At 52.0% G+C, this 15,342-nt stretch overlaps 1 protein-coding gene across 5 annotated transcripts in view; it reads left to right on the top strand.

The window, feature by feature from the left end:
* The first annotated feature begins 1,507 nt into the window (after positions 1 to 1,507).
* FGFR1 (fibroblast growth factor receptor 1) overlaps positions 1,508 to 15,342 on the top strand; it is an 86,500-nt gene continuing 72,665 nt past the window's right edge. For 4 of the 5 annotated variants that reach the window (XM_075123511.1, XM_048829435.2, XM_075123513.1 and 1 more), the window contains exons 1-2: positions 1,509 to 1,955; positions 14,827 to 15,041. In XM_075123511.1, the coding sequence (XP_074979612.1) occupies positions 14,951 to 15,041 (91 nt within the window). In that variant the 5' untranslated portion in view covers positions 1,509 to 1,955; positions 14,827 to 14,950. Of the gene's footprint in view, positions 1,956 to 14,826; positions 15,042 to 15,342 lie in introns of all 5 variants that reach the window. The other variant, XM_075123512.1, reaches the window with a different exon arrangement.

A 15,342-nucleotide genomic window follows, 5' to 3' on the forward strand; every position in this document is an offset into this window, starting at 1 on the left:
GTCATAAGGGTCTGACCACACAAACATAATGACAGGATCCTGGTTTTAGGTGGTACATCATAAAACCATACTAAGATGTTTGTGAGTTGGAAGTATCAAACATAGGAAAGAGGAATGCTGCTAGCCCATTTCTCCCAGAAAAAACAGAGGGGCGTGATTTTAATTCAGAGGGTCTTTCTACTGGAAAACAAACTAGTCACAATAAAATCAGATTTTCCCCTCGCCTTTGCCTCTGAATTCTCTCTCTTTTTGTTATTGTTTGTTACTTAACTCCAGAAATCTTTAGGCAGTTTGCATGAATTAACAAATAGTGGGGAAGCGAGCGTGTGTGTTGGAGGGGGAAGACAATATCACCAACCCTGACTGTTCAAAAATCGTGAGTCAAGCCCTAAATAATCATACATTGTCTTTAAAATCCTGAGATTTCAAAAGTAAAATCAGCAATGCTGGGTTCTGTGGTTTTGCCAGCTGGTTTCCCTGAGCCTTTATCTCACACTCAGTTCAGGTTTGCTCTGCAACCGCCAGGGCTAGAATTTTACCTAAAAGAGAAATAAGTCAATCAACCTGAGATTCTCACTTGATCTTGGCAGCTGGGGCTTTAAGAATCACACCAAATATAAGGAGATTATCATGCGGCAAGAGTTGGCAACACTGATTTCTGACGAGTTCTGCTCTTCTGACATGTTGCATGTCTGTTGCTTGGTTATTTTATTTGTTGTATGTCCGGCAGCCCTGTGCCTGTCAGCGCACATTGGCTGAGCCTTGGCTCTTCCATAAAGCTCATTGCAGGATCGGGGCCTTAGATTGTAAGCGCTTCAGGGCAAAAACCGGCTCCTGTTACTACATATCTAGCACAATGGGGTCCCGGATCCTGATCTCGGGGACTCTGAGAGCTACCATAACACACATAAATAATCGGGCTATGAAACACACCCCCCACAATAAACTGCACTGTTTGGAATCAGCCTATAGAAACCACGCAGGTTTATTTGGAAGGGAACACGCAACTAAAATGTAAACCCGAGAGGTGGCCAAAGGCCCAGCTCTGCTGGGGGAGGAGGGACGTTCCCCAGCCGCCTGCGCCCCACAGCCAAGATTTTGCCATGAGCTCCGTGCGGAAGGACGAGCCGCATTTCGGGGGCTCGGAGCTCAGATCCGAACACCGAGGGGTTTGTTCGCCCATCCAGCGGCCCCGCACGCACTTGGAAGAGCCTCCCGGGCAAAGTCCCGAGCCCTTGCCGCTCCTGTCTATCCCGAGAAGCCGGAGCCTGAGATTCCTTCTCCCGCCGGAGGCAGGGACGCTTCCTTCTCCCGCCGGAGGCAGGACAGGCTAGCCCGGGGCAGTCAGCCCAGCAGGCTGCTGGCGGGGGAGAGGAGGAGGGCGGCGTGGGAACACGGAGAAGGGCCGGGGCGGGAGGGCCTGAGCGAAGCGAGGAGGAGGAGCTGGGAAGCAGGGGGGTGTGGAGGACGGAGGAGGGGCTGGCGGAGAGGGAGGGACTCAGCCCTGCTCTGCAGCGCGCAGTGGGGGACTGGGCACCGGGCAGCAGCCGGAGGAGGGAGGCGCGTCGCTCCGGAGCGCACGGAGGGAACCCGGGGAGCGCAGCGCAGCGCATCCACCGCAGCTCGTCCGGGCACCTGGGCTTCCAGCCCCCGGGATCGGCGGAGTCTAGGGGCGTCGCGGCCACTTGTGTCTTCCCCGGGGACCGAGCCCCTTCCCGGATCTACAGCGCACGGGGGCCCCCTTGGTGAGATGGAGCCGGGGCTGTGAGCTGGGGCGGCTCGGGAGGTCTGCGCGCCTCCAGCCCCGGCCAGGGCTCTGCGCCTATTGTTCCCAGCAGCCGGCGCCGCTGGGGGATTGTGTCCCCGCGGCAGCTCCGGGGGCACCGAGCGGGACCGGCCCCGCCTGGAGCGGCCGCTCCCCCACTGGACCCCGCGGACTGTGCCCAGCCGGACCGGTGAGTAGCTGCTGGAGGGGGCGTCCCACGCGGCTTCCCACCCGGCCCCCATGCCCGGGAGGCGCCATCGCAGCTGCGGGCAAACTTTCCCCAAACTTTGGGACTCGCTCCTGGGGGGAGGGGGCGTGGGCGGACGGGGGGCGGGCGCCTCTGGGGTCTGGCCCCGTGGGGGCGGGGCTGCTGAGCGAGAGCGGAGTGGGTCAGAGGGGGCGCCCCGCTCAGGGCTGGGGGCCTGGCCGTGAAACGCTGCGGAGAGCGCCCAGGGCTCTACCCCGGCCCGCCCTGCTCCCCGCGGGAGGGTCAGTGTCCGCCGTGGGGCGGTGATGGAGCCTGCAATGCACCCACTGCTTCCAGTCCCCGCGCCAGCCTGGGGCATGCTCAGCCGTGGCTGGGGCAAAGCCGCGGGGGCTGGTTCCGGCCCCGTCCCGGCCTGCGGTGCCAGGTGCCCGGGGAGCAGGGCGCTGGGAGCCCGCAGCAGCCTCCGGCTCTGTGCTCGGCAGAGTTCGCAGCGCCCCTGGCACGGGCCCGATCCTGGGGGCAGCCCAGCCCCGAGCAAACTTACCGGTGCGCGCGGGCGCCTGCAGGATCGGGCCCTGCGACTGCTTCTCCCCCAGCGGTGCCCCGGCCTCAGGGAGCCCCGACGTGGATGTGTCCGGGTAGCACCCACCGGGGGGAGTTGGGGGCACTTCTTGGTGCTGTGCCTGGCCCAGCCTGGCAACCAGACCCCCCCAAAGGAGGGCAAACTGCTTAGTCCCTTGGGCAGAGCGAACCCGGGGGACCCGCGCTCCTTTATAGAACAGGGAGCCCCTGTGCTGGGGGAACATAAGAGCGGCCATACTGGGGCAGGCCAAGGGTCCATCTAGCTCGGGATCCTGTCTGCCAGCCGTGGCTGGGGCAGGCGCTTCAGAGGGGATGAACAGAACAGGGCGATTTATCGGCTGATCCGCCCCCTGCCATCCAGTCCCAGCTTCTGGCAGTCAGAGGTGAAGGACACCTTGAGCAGGGGGCTGAATTCTCCATTTCTGCAGCAGGGCTTTAGAGGCAGCCCTGTGCTGGAGTTTGCAGGGAGGGATTTATTTCTCTCTAGGCCACGGGGAAAGGTGGCTTCAGAGTTCTTGTAGGGCAGGCGCCAGCGGGGTCAGGCCACTGCCTGGTTTTCGAGGAGCCCTGGAGAGCCTGTGACTGGAAATGAAGAGGGGGAAGTTGTTTCTTGACCTTGTGTAAACTCTCTGGATAGTTGGCACCTGGTAAATGTTTCTCATATTGATTATTGCGAGCTTAATGGCAGGCATGCCGCTGCCGGGCTAGTTCAGCGATCCCAGGCAAGCGGCTAAGGAATTCCTGTCTGAATTGAACAAAACCCAGCAGCAGCCTCCTGAGATGGTGTGGGCAGATTCAGAGCATTGAACCGGGCGTTCTCCTAGACCTTCACTGGATGGGCTGCTGCTCCCCACATGCTCCCCGAAGGAGCGTGCATTGTGTCACTGCCCTGCAGTCCTGCTTTGCTTTTTTCCATTCTCCCATTATAACCGAGCGAGCGAGGCCAGTTTTAGGGGTTCGGCTTGATGCGAGATTCTTGGGATTTATGGAACTGTTTTCTCCCTGGGACCTTAAGAGCGTTGCCTTAACACATAAAATAAGGCCTGCCTTTTAAAAGAGGAGGGTTTTCTGAGCCAAAAAGGCTTCTTAAGGTACAAAGTTTAGTGCGGGAGGAAAATCTCTTCTGCACTGAAAATATTCCCTCTGGTTTCAAGCCTGTTGATTTTGTCTCTGTAATGGAATAGCACTTTCTCTAGATATGGTCATTAAGCTAAATGTTTCCTTACTCTTCCTTAGCAGATGTACTCTGCATAGTTGAATGTCTGAGGAAAGTTTTTAATACCTGGCACACCTAGACAATTTAGCCAAAAGTTTCTCCAGCCTTGCTTTACTATTCTATATTTAGGGCTGATATAAAGCATCCCCATAAAACACTGCTGTGTAGTTTTCCAGTAGTCCTGCTAATCAGTGGCACCCCAGCGATATCCCTCCTATCTGAATAATTTTTGCAGGCATGCAGTGTGCTAATGCCCTGTAATGCAGATGCCCGCCTGGGCTTCTCATGCCTACTAATGTCTTATTTACACAGTTCTCCTTGCTAAAACGGAAGTTTGTTGGAGCCTGTATTGGCCCTCTGGGGAGGCACTGGCTGGAGTATCTCATTAAGGTGGTCCTGCTGCAGATCTCGCCCCTTATGTTAGACGGTTTGTTAGCGAGTCTAAAAAATTTTTGGCTGTGCTCTGTCCTCCCTCCTATAACAAACACACTAAGCTGCACAAAGCAAATGAGGTCCCTGTTTGTCCTTGGTCACGAATGAGAAATGGCCAGAAGTAAACTCTTCATTGAGACTCTCCAAGCTCTGCATGCAGCTGTATCTCGCGGCTGATCTTAAGTGAACTTGTTTTCTTGAGGCCTGGCCTTACTTAATGGATCCTGTGTGCCCCAGGTTGGGACACTGAATCTGCAGTTTCCATCCCTCAACTGCCAACACAGTCCGTCTCTCTTTCAGAAACAAAGCTACAAGAAATTCCTTGGATGTTCCCTTGATAGTGCTGCGGCTTCTCTGTCTGCTCCAAATGGACGACATTTCATTTTAAAATGCACTGCTAAAAATGTATAAAATGATAGCTGCTGGAACTAGGGGTGCGGGGGGTGCTGTTGCACCCCTGGCTTGAAATGGTTTCCATTATACACAGGGTTTACAGTTTGGTTCAGTGGCTCTCAGCACCCCCACTGTACAAATTATTCCAGCACCCCTGAATGATAGGGGCCTTTCCCTTAGCTTCCGACAAGGGGTTTGTCTGTATGTCTGTAGAAAGAATGGTTGTGCTGGTGCAGACCTCCAGTGATGAGGTGCCGGTGTAAAGTGAGGTTTGAGCCCCGCAGGGAGATGTGCCACACCAGAGTAGCTACGTTGATGTAAAAACCCCTGATGTAGACAGGCCCTTCATACAGAGAACTCGCCCCATGGGAAAGCTTTGCACTTGCCTTTGCTGTGAGAGCATGAACGAACGAACGGTTTGGCATTTTTGAAATGCACCTTTTAAGATGTTTGGACATTTCTGGAGTTGAGTGAATAACTCTTAACAAGTTAAAACAATGCTGCCAACTCTCGCCATTTCAGCACAGTTCATGATATTTGGTGCTTTTCTTCAAGCCCTGCTCCAGCACACATGCAATTGCATGGGAATATTTGTTTTGGGGGTTTTTAAGGTAAATTACTAGCCTCACTGGTTACCTAGAATATTTTATAAACACAAGCCCTAAAGGCTCCAAAACCAAGGAAATTCAGAAGAACCCAAGGGTTTGGGTTTTTTTGTTTTTTTTTAATCTCATGATTTTGACTCATAATTTTTGAATGCTTGAGTTGGGAATACTGCAGATAATATAGTCAACAAATTTTGATGTTTTATTCACAAATTCATCATGAGTGGATGATGAGATTCTATAATTATTCTTTACTCCAAGTTATTCACAAATTTCTTCAGAAAATAATCAGGTTGTAAATGCTCCTTATTTGCATTGTGTGCCTGGTTTGCTTCTGTGATATTGTTTATGTTCTCTGATTGGACGACGTATATAATTAACCAACACCGTGCAAAATTTGAATGTTATAGTCAATTGTGATGCTTGCAATTTATGCTGTGTCGGTTCGTGGTATAAATCATCCAATCAAGGAATGCAAACAAAACCATTTGACTTATGTATCTAACCAACGCAGCTCAAAATCTGAATTTTATATTCAATTGTGGTGGGTGCAATTTGTACTGTGTTAGGTACTGAAATCACATAACGGTGTTCCTGTTCTCTGATTGGATGAGTTAGGTAACTAGCTTGCCACAAATTGGTACTGGAAAGCTGCAGTTGTTACAGTTGAATATGCGGTTTCCTTTTGGTGATTTGAACCTTAAGATGTACTCGATTGGACTGTTTGCACTACTAACATGTGTGTGCGTGGAAAGGGTTTGTTTTTTAGAGTCCTGAATACATAGGACAGTCAAAATTTGCTTTCCTAGTCAGGCAGATGCAGAGTTACTTTCTCCCTCACTATTCTTGCAGCTCTAACAAGTTCTTTATGCAAATCACAGTGTGGGGGAGGTGGGGCTGGGGGAGAAGAGGGAGACGGTATCCTGCCAAGTCTTGGCTTTGGTGGGGGATCAGGAGAACAGGTCCTCACATATTTCTTTGGCTAGTGGCCATTTTCCCCACACATGAGCACTTCCTCCCTTAATCTCAGGGGTGGCTGGCATGCACTGGTGCCTTCCCATTGTCTTGCTTGGAGAGGATTAAAATAAATCAAGATAGTCTCTGCCCTGGAATGGTAAAGGACAGAGCGAGGTTATTCCCATGCTCTGCACCACCAGCTCTTGTCCACAGGAACTACAAATCTGTCAGCGTCTGACTCCACCGTATTCACGACTCCGATTCCGCTTTAAAATAAGGAACCAGGCTGCTCTCACCAAGCTGGGAAGGGAGCCCTTCATGCTTTCAGGAGAGCTGGTGACTTTATTGTTCCCTTCAGAACCTTGCGTATTTAGCTGTTTAAAAATTTGCCCTGAAGTAGAACCCGTTTTGCTTGCAGTCCCAGCCTGCTGCGTTCATGATGCATGTTCTCACAGCATTGTAGCTTCCAGCCTGCTGAAAAGGACAGTTGGGTTTTGACCAGCTCACAGAGGCTCTAGTCCTTGGTAATTCAACTTCCTCCTCTGCTTTCCAGGACTTGGTGGTCTTCTTCCTTCTCTTTTGTGGGTGTTTGTCTTTATCTCTAGTAGGAAAATATTTGCTGGAATTGAGTGAGTTCATCTTTTCCCCTTCTCTAGCAATCTTTCATCTGGGTAGCTGACTGCATTTTGCAATCATTCAGCTCTCTTGTCAAGCAGGTAAATATGATCAGACCTGTTTCACCGAATGGGGCCTACAGAGATTACAGCCCATATCCTCTAAAGAGCCCTTTGATTCTGAATACCCAACTTGAGATCCCCGGGTCCTGATTCTCTTCAGACGCAATGAGCACCCACAAGCCCAGCTGAGATTGCTGAGCACCCACAGCTCTGCACAACTCTGGAAACCAGGCCCCAGGCATCTTTCACTGAGCTCCCAAAACTGAGGCTACATCTGAAAATGTTGGCTTCAGATTTTGCTGTGGGCAAGTTGGTAGCAGAGCTGGGAACAGACGCCGGGGGCCAGCTGGGCATGTACTCTGACTCTGGGTCCTCTGTCCTTTCCATTAGACAGCACGCCCTGTTCGGGGTAACTTCTGAAATGTTAAAAGTATCCCAGGGTTGTGAAACTGGTCCCTCCCTTCTCCGTCCTGATCCCATATTTCCACTGAGGTGATGAAAGGCAATCAGTTAGATTTTTGCTAGATGGCTGCATCAGACTTAGTGCCTGGAGCAAATTTAGGAAAGTCTTAAAGAGGCTACTGACTGAGATCTTAGTTTACTCATTAGGAATACGCTTTTTATAATCCCCTCCATATTGCTGAAGCCCCTAAGCTGTGAGCCCTTGCAATGTGCTCCTGGAAATGTACACGTGACTTACGGAGACGTTTACTGCGTGGAAGGATTAAATGCTGTATGCTGCACACTTGGGCATGTATTTTTCCAAGTCTGTGTCTGCTTTAAACATTACTGTTTTCTCCCCTAGACGCTATTAGAATTGTTTTCTCTTGATTTCAGCAAATACTCAGTTCCTGGCCTGTGTGCAGTCCGGCGCGCGGAGGGATGCAGGCGGGGGGAGGGGTTAATTCTGTCCCGGCACTTTGTGGCACTTCCTTAGTTTGCAGTGAGGTTGACGCTTTATTTATCTTGAGACTCAAGTGAAAAACATGCAGCTTACCCTAAGGCCATGCATATTTTCAAGCTGGGTACGTGCTTCCTTCCAGTGTTTGGTAAGTGGTTATCCAGTCACCTGCTTGCCTTTGGGGGGTGGACTTTGCACCTGGTACCTCAACTATGTCCCTGCCACACTGTTCTCTTGGGGATGGGAGACCCTGTCTCCCATCACAGCCCTTTGATCCATGCTTTCCATCGCCTGTTGCGAGGTCTGCCCTTTGCAGCTGTCAGCCTTCCAGGTGGAGATGGGAAGGGATTCACTTCGGAGGCACTGGTCCCTGATCCTCAGCTGGGTGTAGGGGTCACCGTTGGGTGAATTAAGTTATTGCCCAGAGCCCTTTACACCACTGCCAATTCCTGCTGGCCTGTGGAGGGCGGTTCTGGAGCCAGGACTCTGACCAAAGGTAGCTGCCATGGTAGTGCTCAGTGCTGAGCTGCTGGCCAGTCCTAGTCTTTGAGTGAAGCTTCCAGTTTTGATTCATGCCCATATTACGGGCCGGTTTTCAATATGGCTCAGCACCCAGCAGCTCCTATGGTTCTTGCTGGGGAAGGAGGAGTCCCCATTGCTTTCAAAGGAGGTGGCTGGGTGTAAAACATCTCGCCCTGTGGCTTTCCCTTATGACCAGTGGTGTGCTGTGACCTGAACTGTGGACGGACTCCTTTAAAGCCGCAGTGAGAGCAGAATCTGCCCACCATCCCACCAGCCTTCCCTTTCTACTGCTGAGCGTTTCCTTCCCCAGCACACTCGCCCCTCCGGGCTGGCTTGGTTTCAGGTACTGACACAATAGAGAATCCCACATGTCAGATATTGAAATCTCCAGCAACCCGTTGTTACCCCCATGTTCCCTAGGGTTGCCAGGCGTCCGGTTTTCGATCAGAACACCCAGTCGAAAGGGACCCTGGTGGCTCTGGTCAGCACTGCTGACCAGGCTGTTAGAAGTCTGGTTGAGGGGGCTGGCAGACTCCCTACCCGGCTGGGGATGTGGCCAGTATGTCCCTCCGGCTTATAGGCATGGGGTGGCCATGGGGGCTCCAGGTGCTGCCCCGAGCACCGGCTCTGCAGCTCCCATTGGCTGGGAATCGTGGCCAATGGGTGATGTGGGGGGCGGTGCCTGTGGACGGGGGCAGAGCAGAGCAGGGACATGCTAGCTGCTTCCCTGGAGCTTCCTGAAGTAAGCGCTGCCCGGAGCCTCCACCCGGAACCCCCGCCTGCACCTCAACCCCCAGTCCTGAGCCCCCTCCTGCACCCAAACTCTCCTGAACCCTTCACCCCGCATGCTCTCCTGTGCCCGAACCCCCTGCCCCAGTCCAGAGCTCCCTCCTGCACTCCAAACCCCTTGGCCACAGCCCAGAGCCCCCTCCTGCACCCCAAACTTCTCATTTCTGGCCTCACCCCAGAGTCTGCACCCCCAGCTGGAGCCCTCACCCCCTCCTGCACCCCAACCCCCTTCCCCAGCCCGGTGAAAATGAGCGAGTGAGGGTGGGGGAGAGCGAGCAATGGAGGGGCGGGGCCTTGAAGATGGGGCAGGGGGCGGGGCAAGGGTGTTCGGTTTTCTGCGATTAGAAGGTTGGCAACCCAAAGTTGCTCCCCCCACAACCCCTCCACGCTGCTTTACAAAGGGCATGTGGCTCTAAAGCCACTGGTAGGAACAGTGACTGGAAAACCACAGCGAGCAGAGAAGGGATCTGGCCACAAGCCCTTTGGAGAGGATCCCCCCACGCCACCCTTGTGCTGATCTGTAGCAGGCACAGGCTGAGGCCGCTCTCTGGTGCTTGGTGGCCTTTCTAGATCACCCTGGTCCCAGCACATGTGTTCTTGGACTTGCTTCTTCTAGTGACAATTCGATTGTCCTTTTTAGGCCTCCCATGGGCAAGTTCCAGGTTTGGTTAGACCAAACGCAACCCTACCGTAGTGGCTGGGTTGAGCCCAGCCCACAGGAGTTTGAGGACACGCTGACCTGGGAGTTGAGTTAGAAGTTGCATCCCTGTCGAGTCCCGAAGCAGCCTTAGGTTTTATCTGCAACATTAAATTGTGATCACTAGATTCCCTGACTGAAAAGGCCTGGAAACCAGCGTGTCTTTGGGGGACAGTGGGACACGGTGACCGTTAGCATATGCAAGGGTAAAATACCGCTTGATTCCTTACGAGAAATAGTACACAGCTAGAGGGGCTGTGAGCAGAGTGTGGGCCTTGATTGGATACCCTCTGACTCTTTCCTTTGGAACCAGGGGCACATGCCCTAAGGGTGAGCAAACAGGAATGGGTAAAGTCAGAATCCTCCATAGCCCTGAAATGTCCAGAAAAAATGCACGTTCGCTCTGGGTTTGCAGCCAAGAATTGACATGCACTTTGTGTGCTGAGCCCGCTCTCTTGAGATTTCGAGGAGGTTAGATAAAACTCTAGGTGCTTGGATGCTTTCTCAGATACCGTCGTGAGGAAGAGCATTGTAGAAAACTTGACAGCTAGGTCTAAGCTGGGAACCTTTTGAAGTTTGCCCATCTGTTGTGTATATGTGAGCAAAGGGTGTAGGAGTAGATCATGCCTTTGTGGGGCCTCCAAGCAATGAGAGGATGTGTGAGCCGCGTTACCAGCATGTGACCCTGAGTGGAGGTGTGTGTGTGTGAATGTGCGGTGTGCGTGATTCTGCCGGGGAGGGTGTGCACAGGTAAACTGTGTGTGCATGCTCAGTGTCTGATTCTGCTTGAGTGAGGGCATCCTGGTGTGGGAGGGCACATGGTTGCACACGCGATCTGTCCGCTGTTTTAAATAGAAGTGTGGGTGTAATTGGGCCTGGTCATAATTGTAGCCTCTGCAGCCAGGTCTCTAAGGGGCACTTAGGTATGGTTTCTCTCTTAGCATTTCCATTTTTAGTTGTTGAAATCTTCCCCTGAAAAATAAAAACTCTGCAGAGTGCCCCGGGAAGGATAGGGGCATAGAACTGTGGGTAGCACTAGGTTCCACACGCTGGAAGGAGCTGACGGGCAGCCCTGTTCATGTTCCGGCCCTTGGGAATGAACCATTTTCGGTTCAGATTTATAGAAAAGCTGTGCAAACACCGAGAAGAGTCACATCTTTGTTTGTATAGGTACAAATGCTCTCCCGGCTTCCTCACCTCATGTGCCCAGGGCCTCGGCACGGAACAGACCTGGGGCGCGTGAGGGGTGGGGCAAGGCAGAAGAGCCGCCCAGACATGGAGGGACGTGTCAATAGAATATAGGCGCTTCTGTAGCAAAGCTCTGTTCCTGCCGGTGATGGGCCTGCAACTCAGGACAAGCCCTTCCAATAGGGGGAGTTTTAGCTTTAAAAAGGAACGTTCCAGGCCGGTAAGTCCCAGTCTTGCTCCTCCCTGTAAACTCCTTGGCTCTGGCTGCCTAATTGCTTTTCAGTGCTGATTTTGGTTGCACTGGATGGGCTGTTTGGTTAGGCGCCAGTGGAAGAGGTTCCTGTCCTTCATTCTAGGTTCCTGTCCTTCATTCTCCCTGTTTGCCTGTTTCTGCTCTGCTGACGGGCTGCTTCTTTCCAACACTTAACGGCGCGTCAGTGGGTCACTTCCCTTCCCATTCTCTGATCTGTGTTGTCACTGTTTCTCTGTCACTTTTTCCAGCATCAGCCAGGGGACAGATCACTGCTGATGACTGATTCTGGTGATTCTCCATGGAAGTATTCGGTCCTGGTTAGCTGAGGAAGCAGCTCCCCTTGACTCAGCTGGAATGAGCTGTCTCGGAGGTGCATTAGGGGAAGAATTTTGTGGGGCTTTGTGCCAGCACTGACTCACTTTGCGTGAGCTGCTGCTTCAAGCTGTGCTGCCTTCTCCCTGCGCGGGCCCTGGCAAAGCGCGGCACTCAGGAGAGGCCTTCGCGAGGACAGTCCACATTAGGACATGTTCCGGGCAGCGTGTGCGCTCGATAAACAAAACCACTTGGAGACGGAAAATAATTTCCAGAAATACCAAAGACTTCTTTTTCCACAAAGAATTCCCTCCCTCTCCTAACCCCGGGTAAATTGTTAACATTCAATAAACTATTTTCAGACTCGCTGCCTGGCGCCTGAGCATGCCGGTGCGCGGAGATAAAGCCGGTGTTTGTCTGTCGGGTGCCGGTGTTTGCCAGTATCAACACACTGCCCCTAAACCCGAGCCACTTTGCAAAGCAGGACTGCCTTTGAGAGCCGTTTTCAGGGTTTTGGTGGCACAAAAGCAGAGAGCCCCGAGCTGAAGAATCTTTTTAAAGTTCAACTAGGAAAACTACAGCTTCCATTCAGGTTATTTTCCACTGCCTTGTGGCTCTTCAGAAGAGCATCGATATCATCATCCGGATAATAATACACAGTTCTACACGGACAGCACATCCCAGCCCCAGATCTCAAGTCACTTTGCAATCATTAACGAAGTCTCACATTCCCATCCACCATGCTGGTAGGTAAGATATAGAGAGGCAACTTGACCCACTACGGAATGGCAGCCACATCTGGGGCCAAACATAGCCGCTGTTTAACCAAGCACAGTAGAATGACCTGATGTTTTAGGACAGGAAGTGAAGAATCTTATGGCCAACTAAAAGGCAGGGGGGTGGTTCTGAAGGCAGAATGTAATTAGCTGGGTAGGTCTCTAACATGCTGGGTCTGTCACAGTGCCCCTGGGACCATTAATGACTGAGCGGTGAGGGGACCGTGTCTTTTATGCCATTGCAAAGTCAAGGGTAGTGCTTAGAAGGCAGGGCTTAGCCCTCTGTTTTAACCCCGTTGTGGAGGGTGTTGGCCAGGGATGGCTGAGTGGGTCTGTGCTTTGGAGTCTAGGATGGGGCCCAGTCATGGGTCTCTGAGCTGCCTGCAGGAAGACTTGGCACTGAAGGCAGGGCTAAATAGAGGGCATGGCAATGGGCCAGGAACCTGAGTGCTGACACCCCACACACTTAAACTGGGGTGGTGCAGCCCATGGAGACTACAGGTCCCAGAACACACTGCAGCCAGGCTGCTCATCTCAGGGTGGGACACTGCAAGCTGGGAATGATCAGCCTCCAAGCATTAAGGCTGAGGGCTGTTGAGGAACTTCCTTGGGCTGCCTTTGGCTATTCCCCCTTAGTGAGCCACCCCTCTGAAAGCTATTGACACCACCAGCTACAGGCTAATTCTTAACTGTGGGGCGCTTGGCATCCACTCCCCTAAGGGGAGGTGGGGGTGGACTCAGCCATCCACTCTCTTAAGGCGGGGTGGGGATGGACTCAGCCATTGAATGCTCCCAATTCACTCTCAGTCACAGAGGATACAATCTTTGGCCAAACGCAGCCCTTGGCCCAGCCCTTCCTGACCTCACTGGGAGCTGCTCTCGTTCACCGGAGGGCTGAACTGGGTCTCGTTGGAACACAGTGACTGAACCTGTGTCGAGCCGCACAGCTTCACAGCTGCCCAGATGCAGCAGGACTGTGCTCAGCTTTATCCAGGCAAATTTCCACTTCCCCTGGTGTCTTCAGTCTTGGCCCCAACTGCTGGTTTCAGTTTGGTGGGTTTATGTGTGTGTTTCACTGTTAGAATCAAAACGTGTTTTTTAGCCCTTATCAGTCCAGACTGTCCTGCCCATCTCTGTGCTGCAGGGTGGGAGATCGAGAGACCTTCTGCACATGGTATCCTTAAGTTAGGAGCAAAAAGCTAATGGATGCAAATTAACCCGCTGGTTCCAGAAGTCTGGGTTTTCCAATTCCAGTGATCTGGAGACTAAACCATGGAAGTCAGATCCTGAAGCTCTCTGCTTCTTCACAACAAGCTAGGCATGTCACTCAGTGGAGATCAAATGCCATTTATTGGAAGAGTGCACATCGGTCGGGGGTGAATTGGAAGGGCAGCTGGGTCATACTGCAAAACCTGTGTTCACAGAGCTCAACGGGGCAGAATCTCTTCCGTCTAAACAGAAGCAGGGATGTAAAGTTTGTTTGGTTTTGGTTAATGGGAAGCTTTGGATAAGAGGAGTTCAGATAAATTTGGTTCTGTTGTGTTACGTGTGTTTGAGCACTCGTGCACACATCCCTCTCCTCCCCCCCCCCCCCCTTATGTTCCTGATTAGAGCTGGAGACTATTGAAGGACAGTTACTGTTCTGTTTTTTTCAAGCCCTGCTGCAGCACACATGGAATTGCATGGGAATATCTGCTTTCATTGCGTTACTGTTGGGTGGTGCTGGTGGGGTCACTTGTGTTGCACCCCAGTGGTGGGTGCAGATATATCTGGGTCAGTTTCTGAAGCTCCTGAATCGCTTTGAGATGAGAGATGCTATAGAAGCAAAAGATCTTGTGAGACTGTGACATAGGCCAGGCCTTTTAAAACTTGTGTGCTTCAAAATAAGCAATGAAAAATGAAAAGCCAAAACTTTTCAGTTAGCAAATGCTGAAACTGGACATTTTGACAGGTTTTTCGGACCTTTTGCCAAGGTTTGTTTGAGTCGGGAGGTTTGTCCAGACCCACCCTTTCTGCAAACAGTTTCGGTTTTGGCGAACTGGCATTTTTCTTTGAAAAATTCCCTAGCAGCTCTGCTGCTGAGCCTCAGCAGCTTTATTGCAGCCCAGGGGAAATGCACTTCTGAGAACTGGGTGACTGCGTTGAGGTGCTGAAATGTGGCTTTGGGTGCTTCGCTTTAGGCACCCAAATTTGGAAGTGCAGCCAGACCCTAGGTTCCCAGTGGAGTCCAGACTGAAACGTCACTGTTTATAGATTAGCTGTGAAGGTCACACACACAGAGTGACTTTATTAGTGCGCTGTGGAGCTGTTCTCTTTTGTGGCATATGTCACCCACTGACAAAAAGAGCTGCAAACACTTGTATTTTAAATCAAAGAGAGGGCTAGAAATAGCAGCGACTTGTCCCCATAGATTTAAACACAAACAGTTTTTTAAAAAAAAATCCACGTCGGGTGCTGTTTAATCTGAGAGAGGATTTCCCATGTTCTCGGCTTGTTGCTGCGCATGGACCTGCGTTACTCCTGATCTAACTCTTCTTGTTTCCTGGTTGGCAGTTGGAAGGCACTGGAAGTTTGAAAGAGAAGATTAAGCGAGCCCCAGCTAGCAAGCAGGCAGTCTAGACTGGAGTCCCCATGGAGTTCTGGAGCCCGGTTGCCAACCAGTAGCAGTAGAACTGGGATGTTTACCTGGAGGTGCCTCCTCTTTTGGGCTGTGCTGGTCACAGCCACGCTGTGCAGTGCAAGGCCAGCACCAACCCTGCCAGACCAAGGTAAGAGGAACCACACCCTTCTGCTCCTCTCATGTCTCGAGTCTCTCTGGCCGGAGTCAAGAGCTCCTGCTGCTAGTGAATAGAAATGTGACAGAAAGAGCCCTTTTAAGAGCAGGTCGCGGGGATAAGAGGCACGTCTGTTCTCAGCCCCTTTTCTTTGAGTTGCTGCTCCTGAATTGTTATAAGATGTTGGGTGTCTCTGACTTTCTTATGAAACAAGCACAGCCTGTTTTGAAGTCCTGCAGCAGGAACGCTCTCCACGAGTATGTTGGCTGTTGCAGTGAACGGTTTGTGCTTGTGC

Source organism: Caretta caretta, chromosome 26 (assembly GCF_965140235.1).
Source record: "Caretta caretta isolate rCarCar2 chromosome 26, rCarCar1.hap1, whole genome shotgun sequence".
Taxonomy (NCBI): Eukaryota; Metazoa; Chordata; order Testudines; family Cheloniidae; genus Caretta; species Caretta caretta.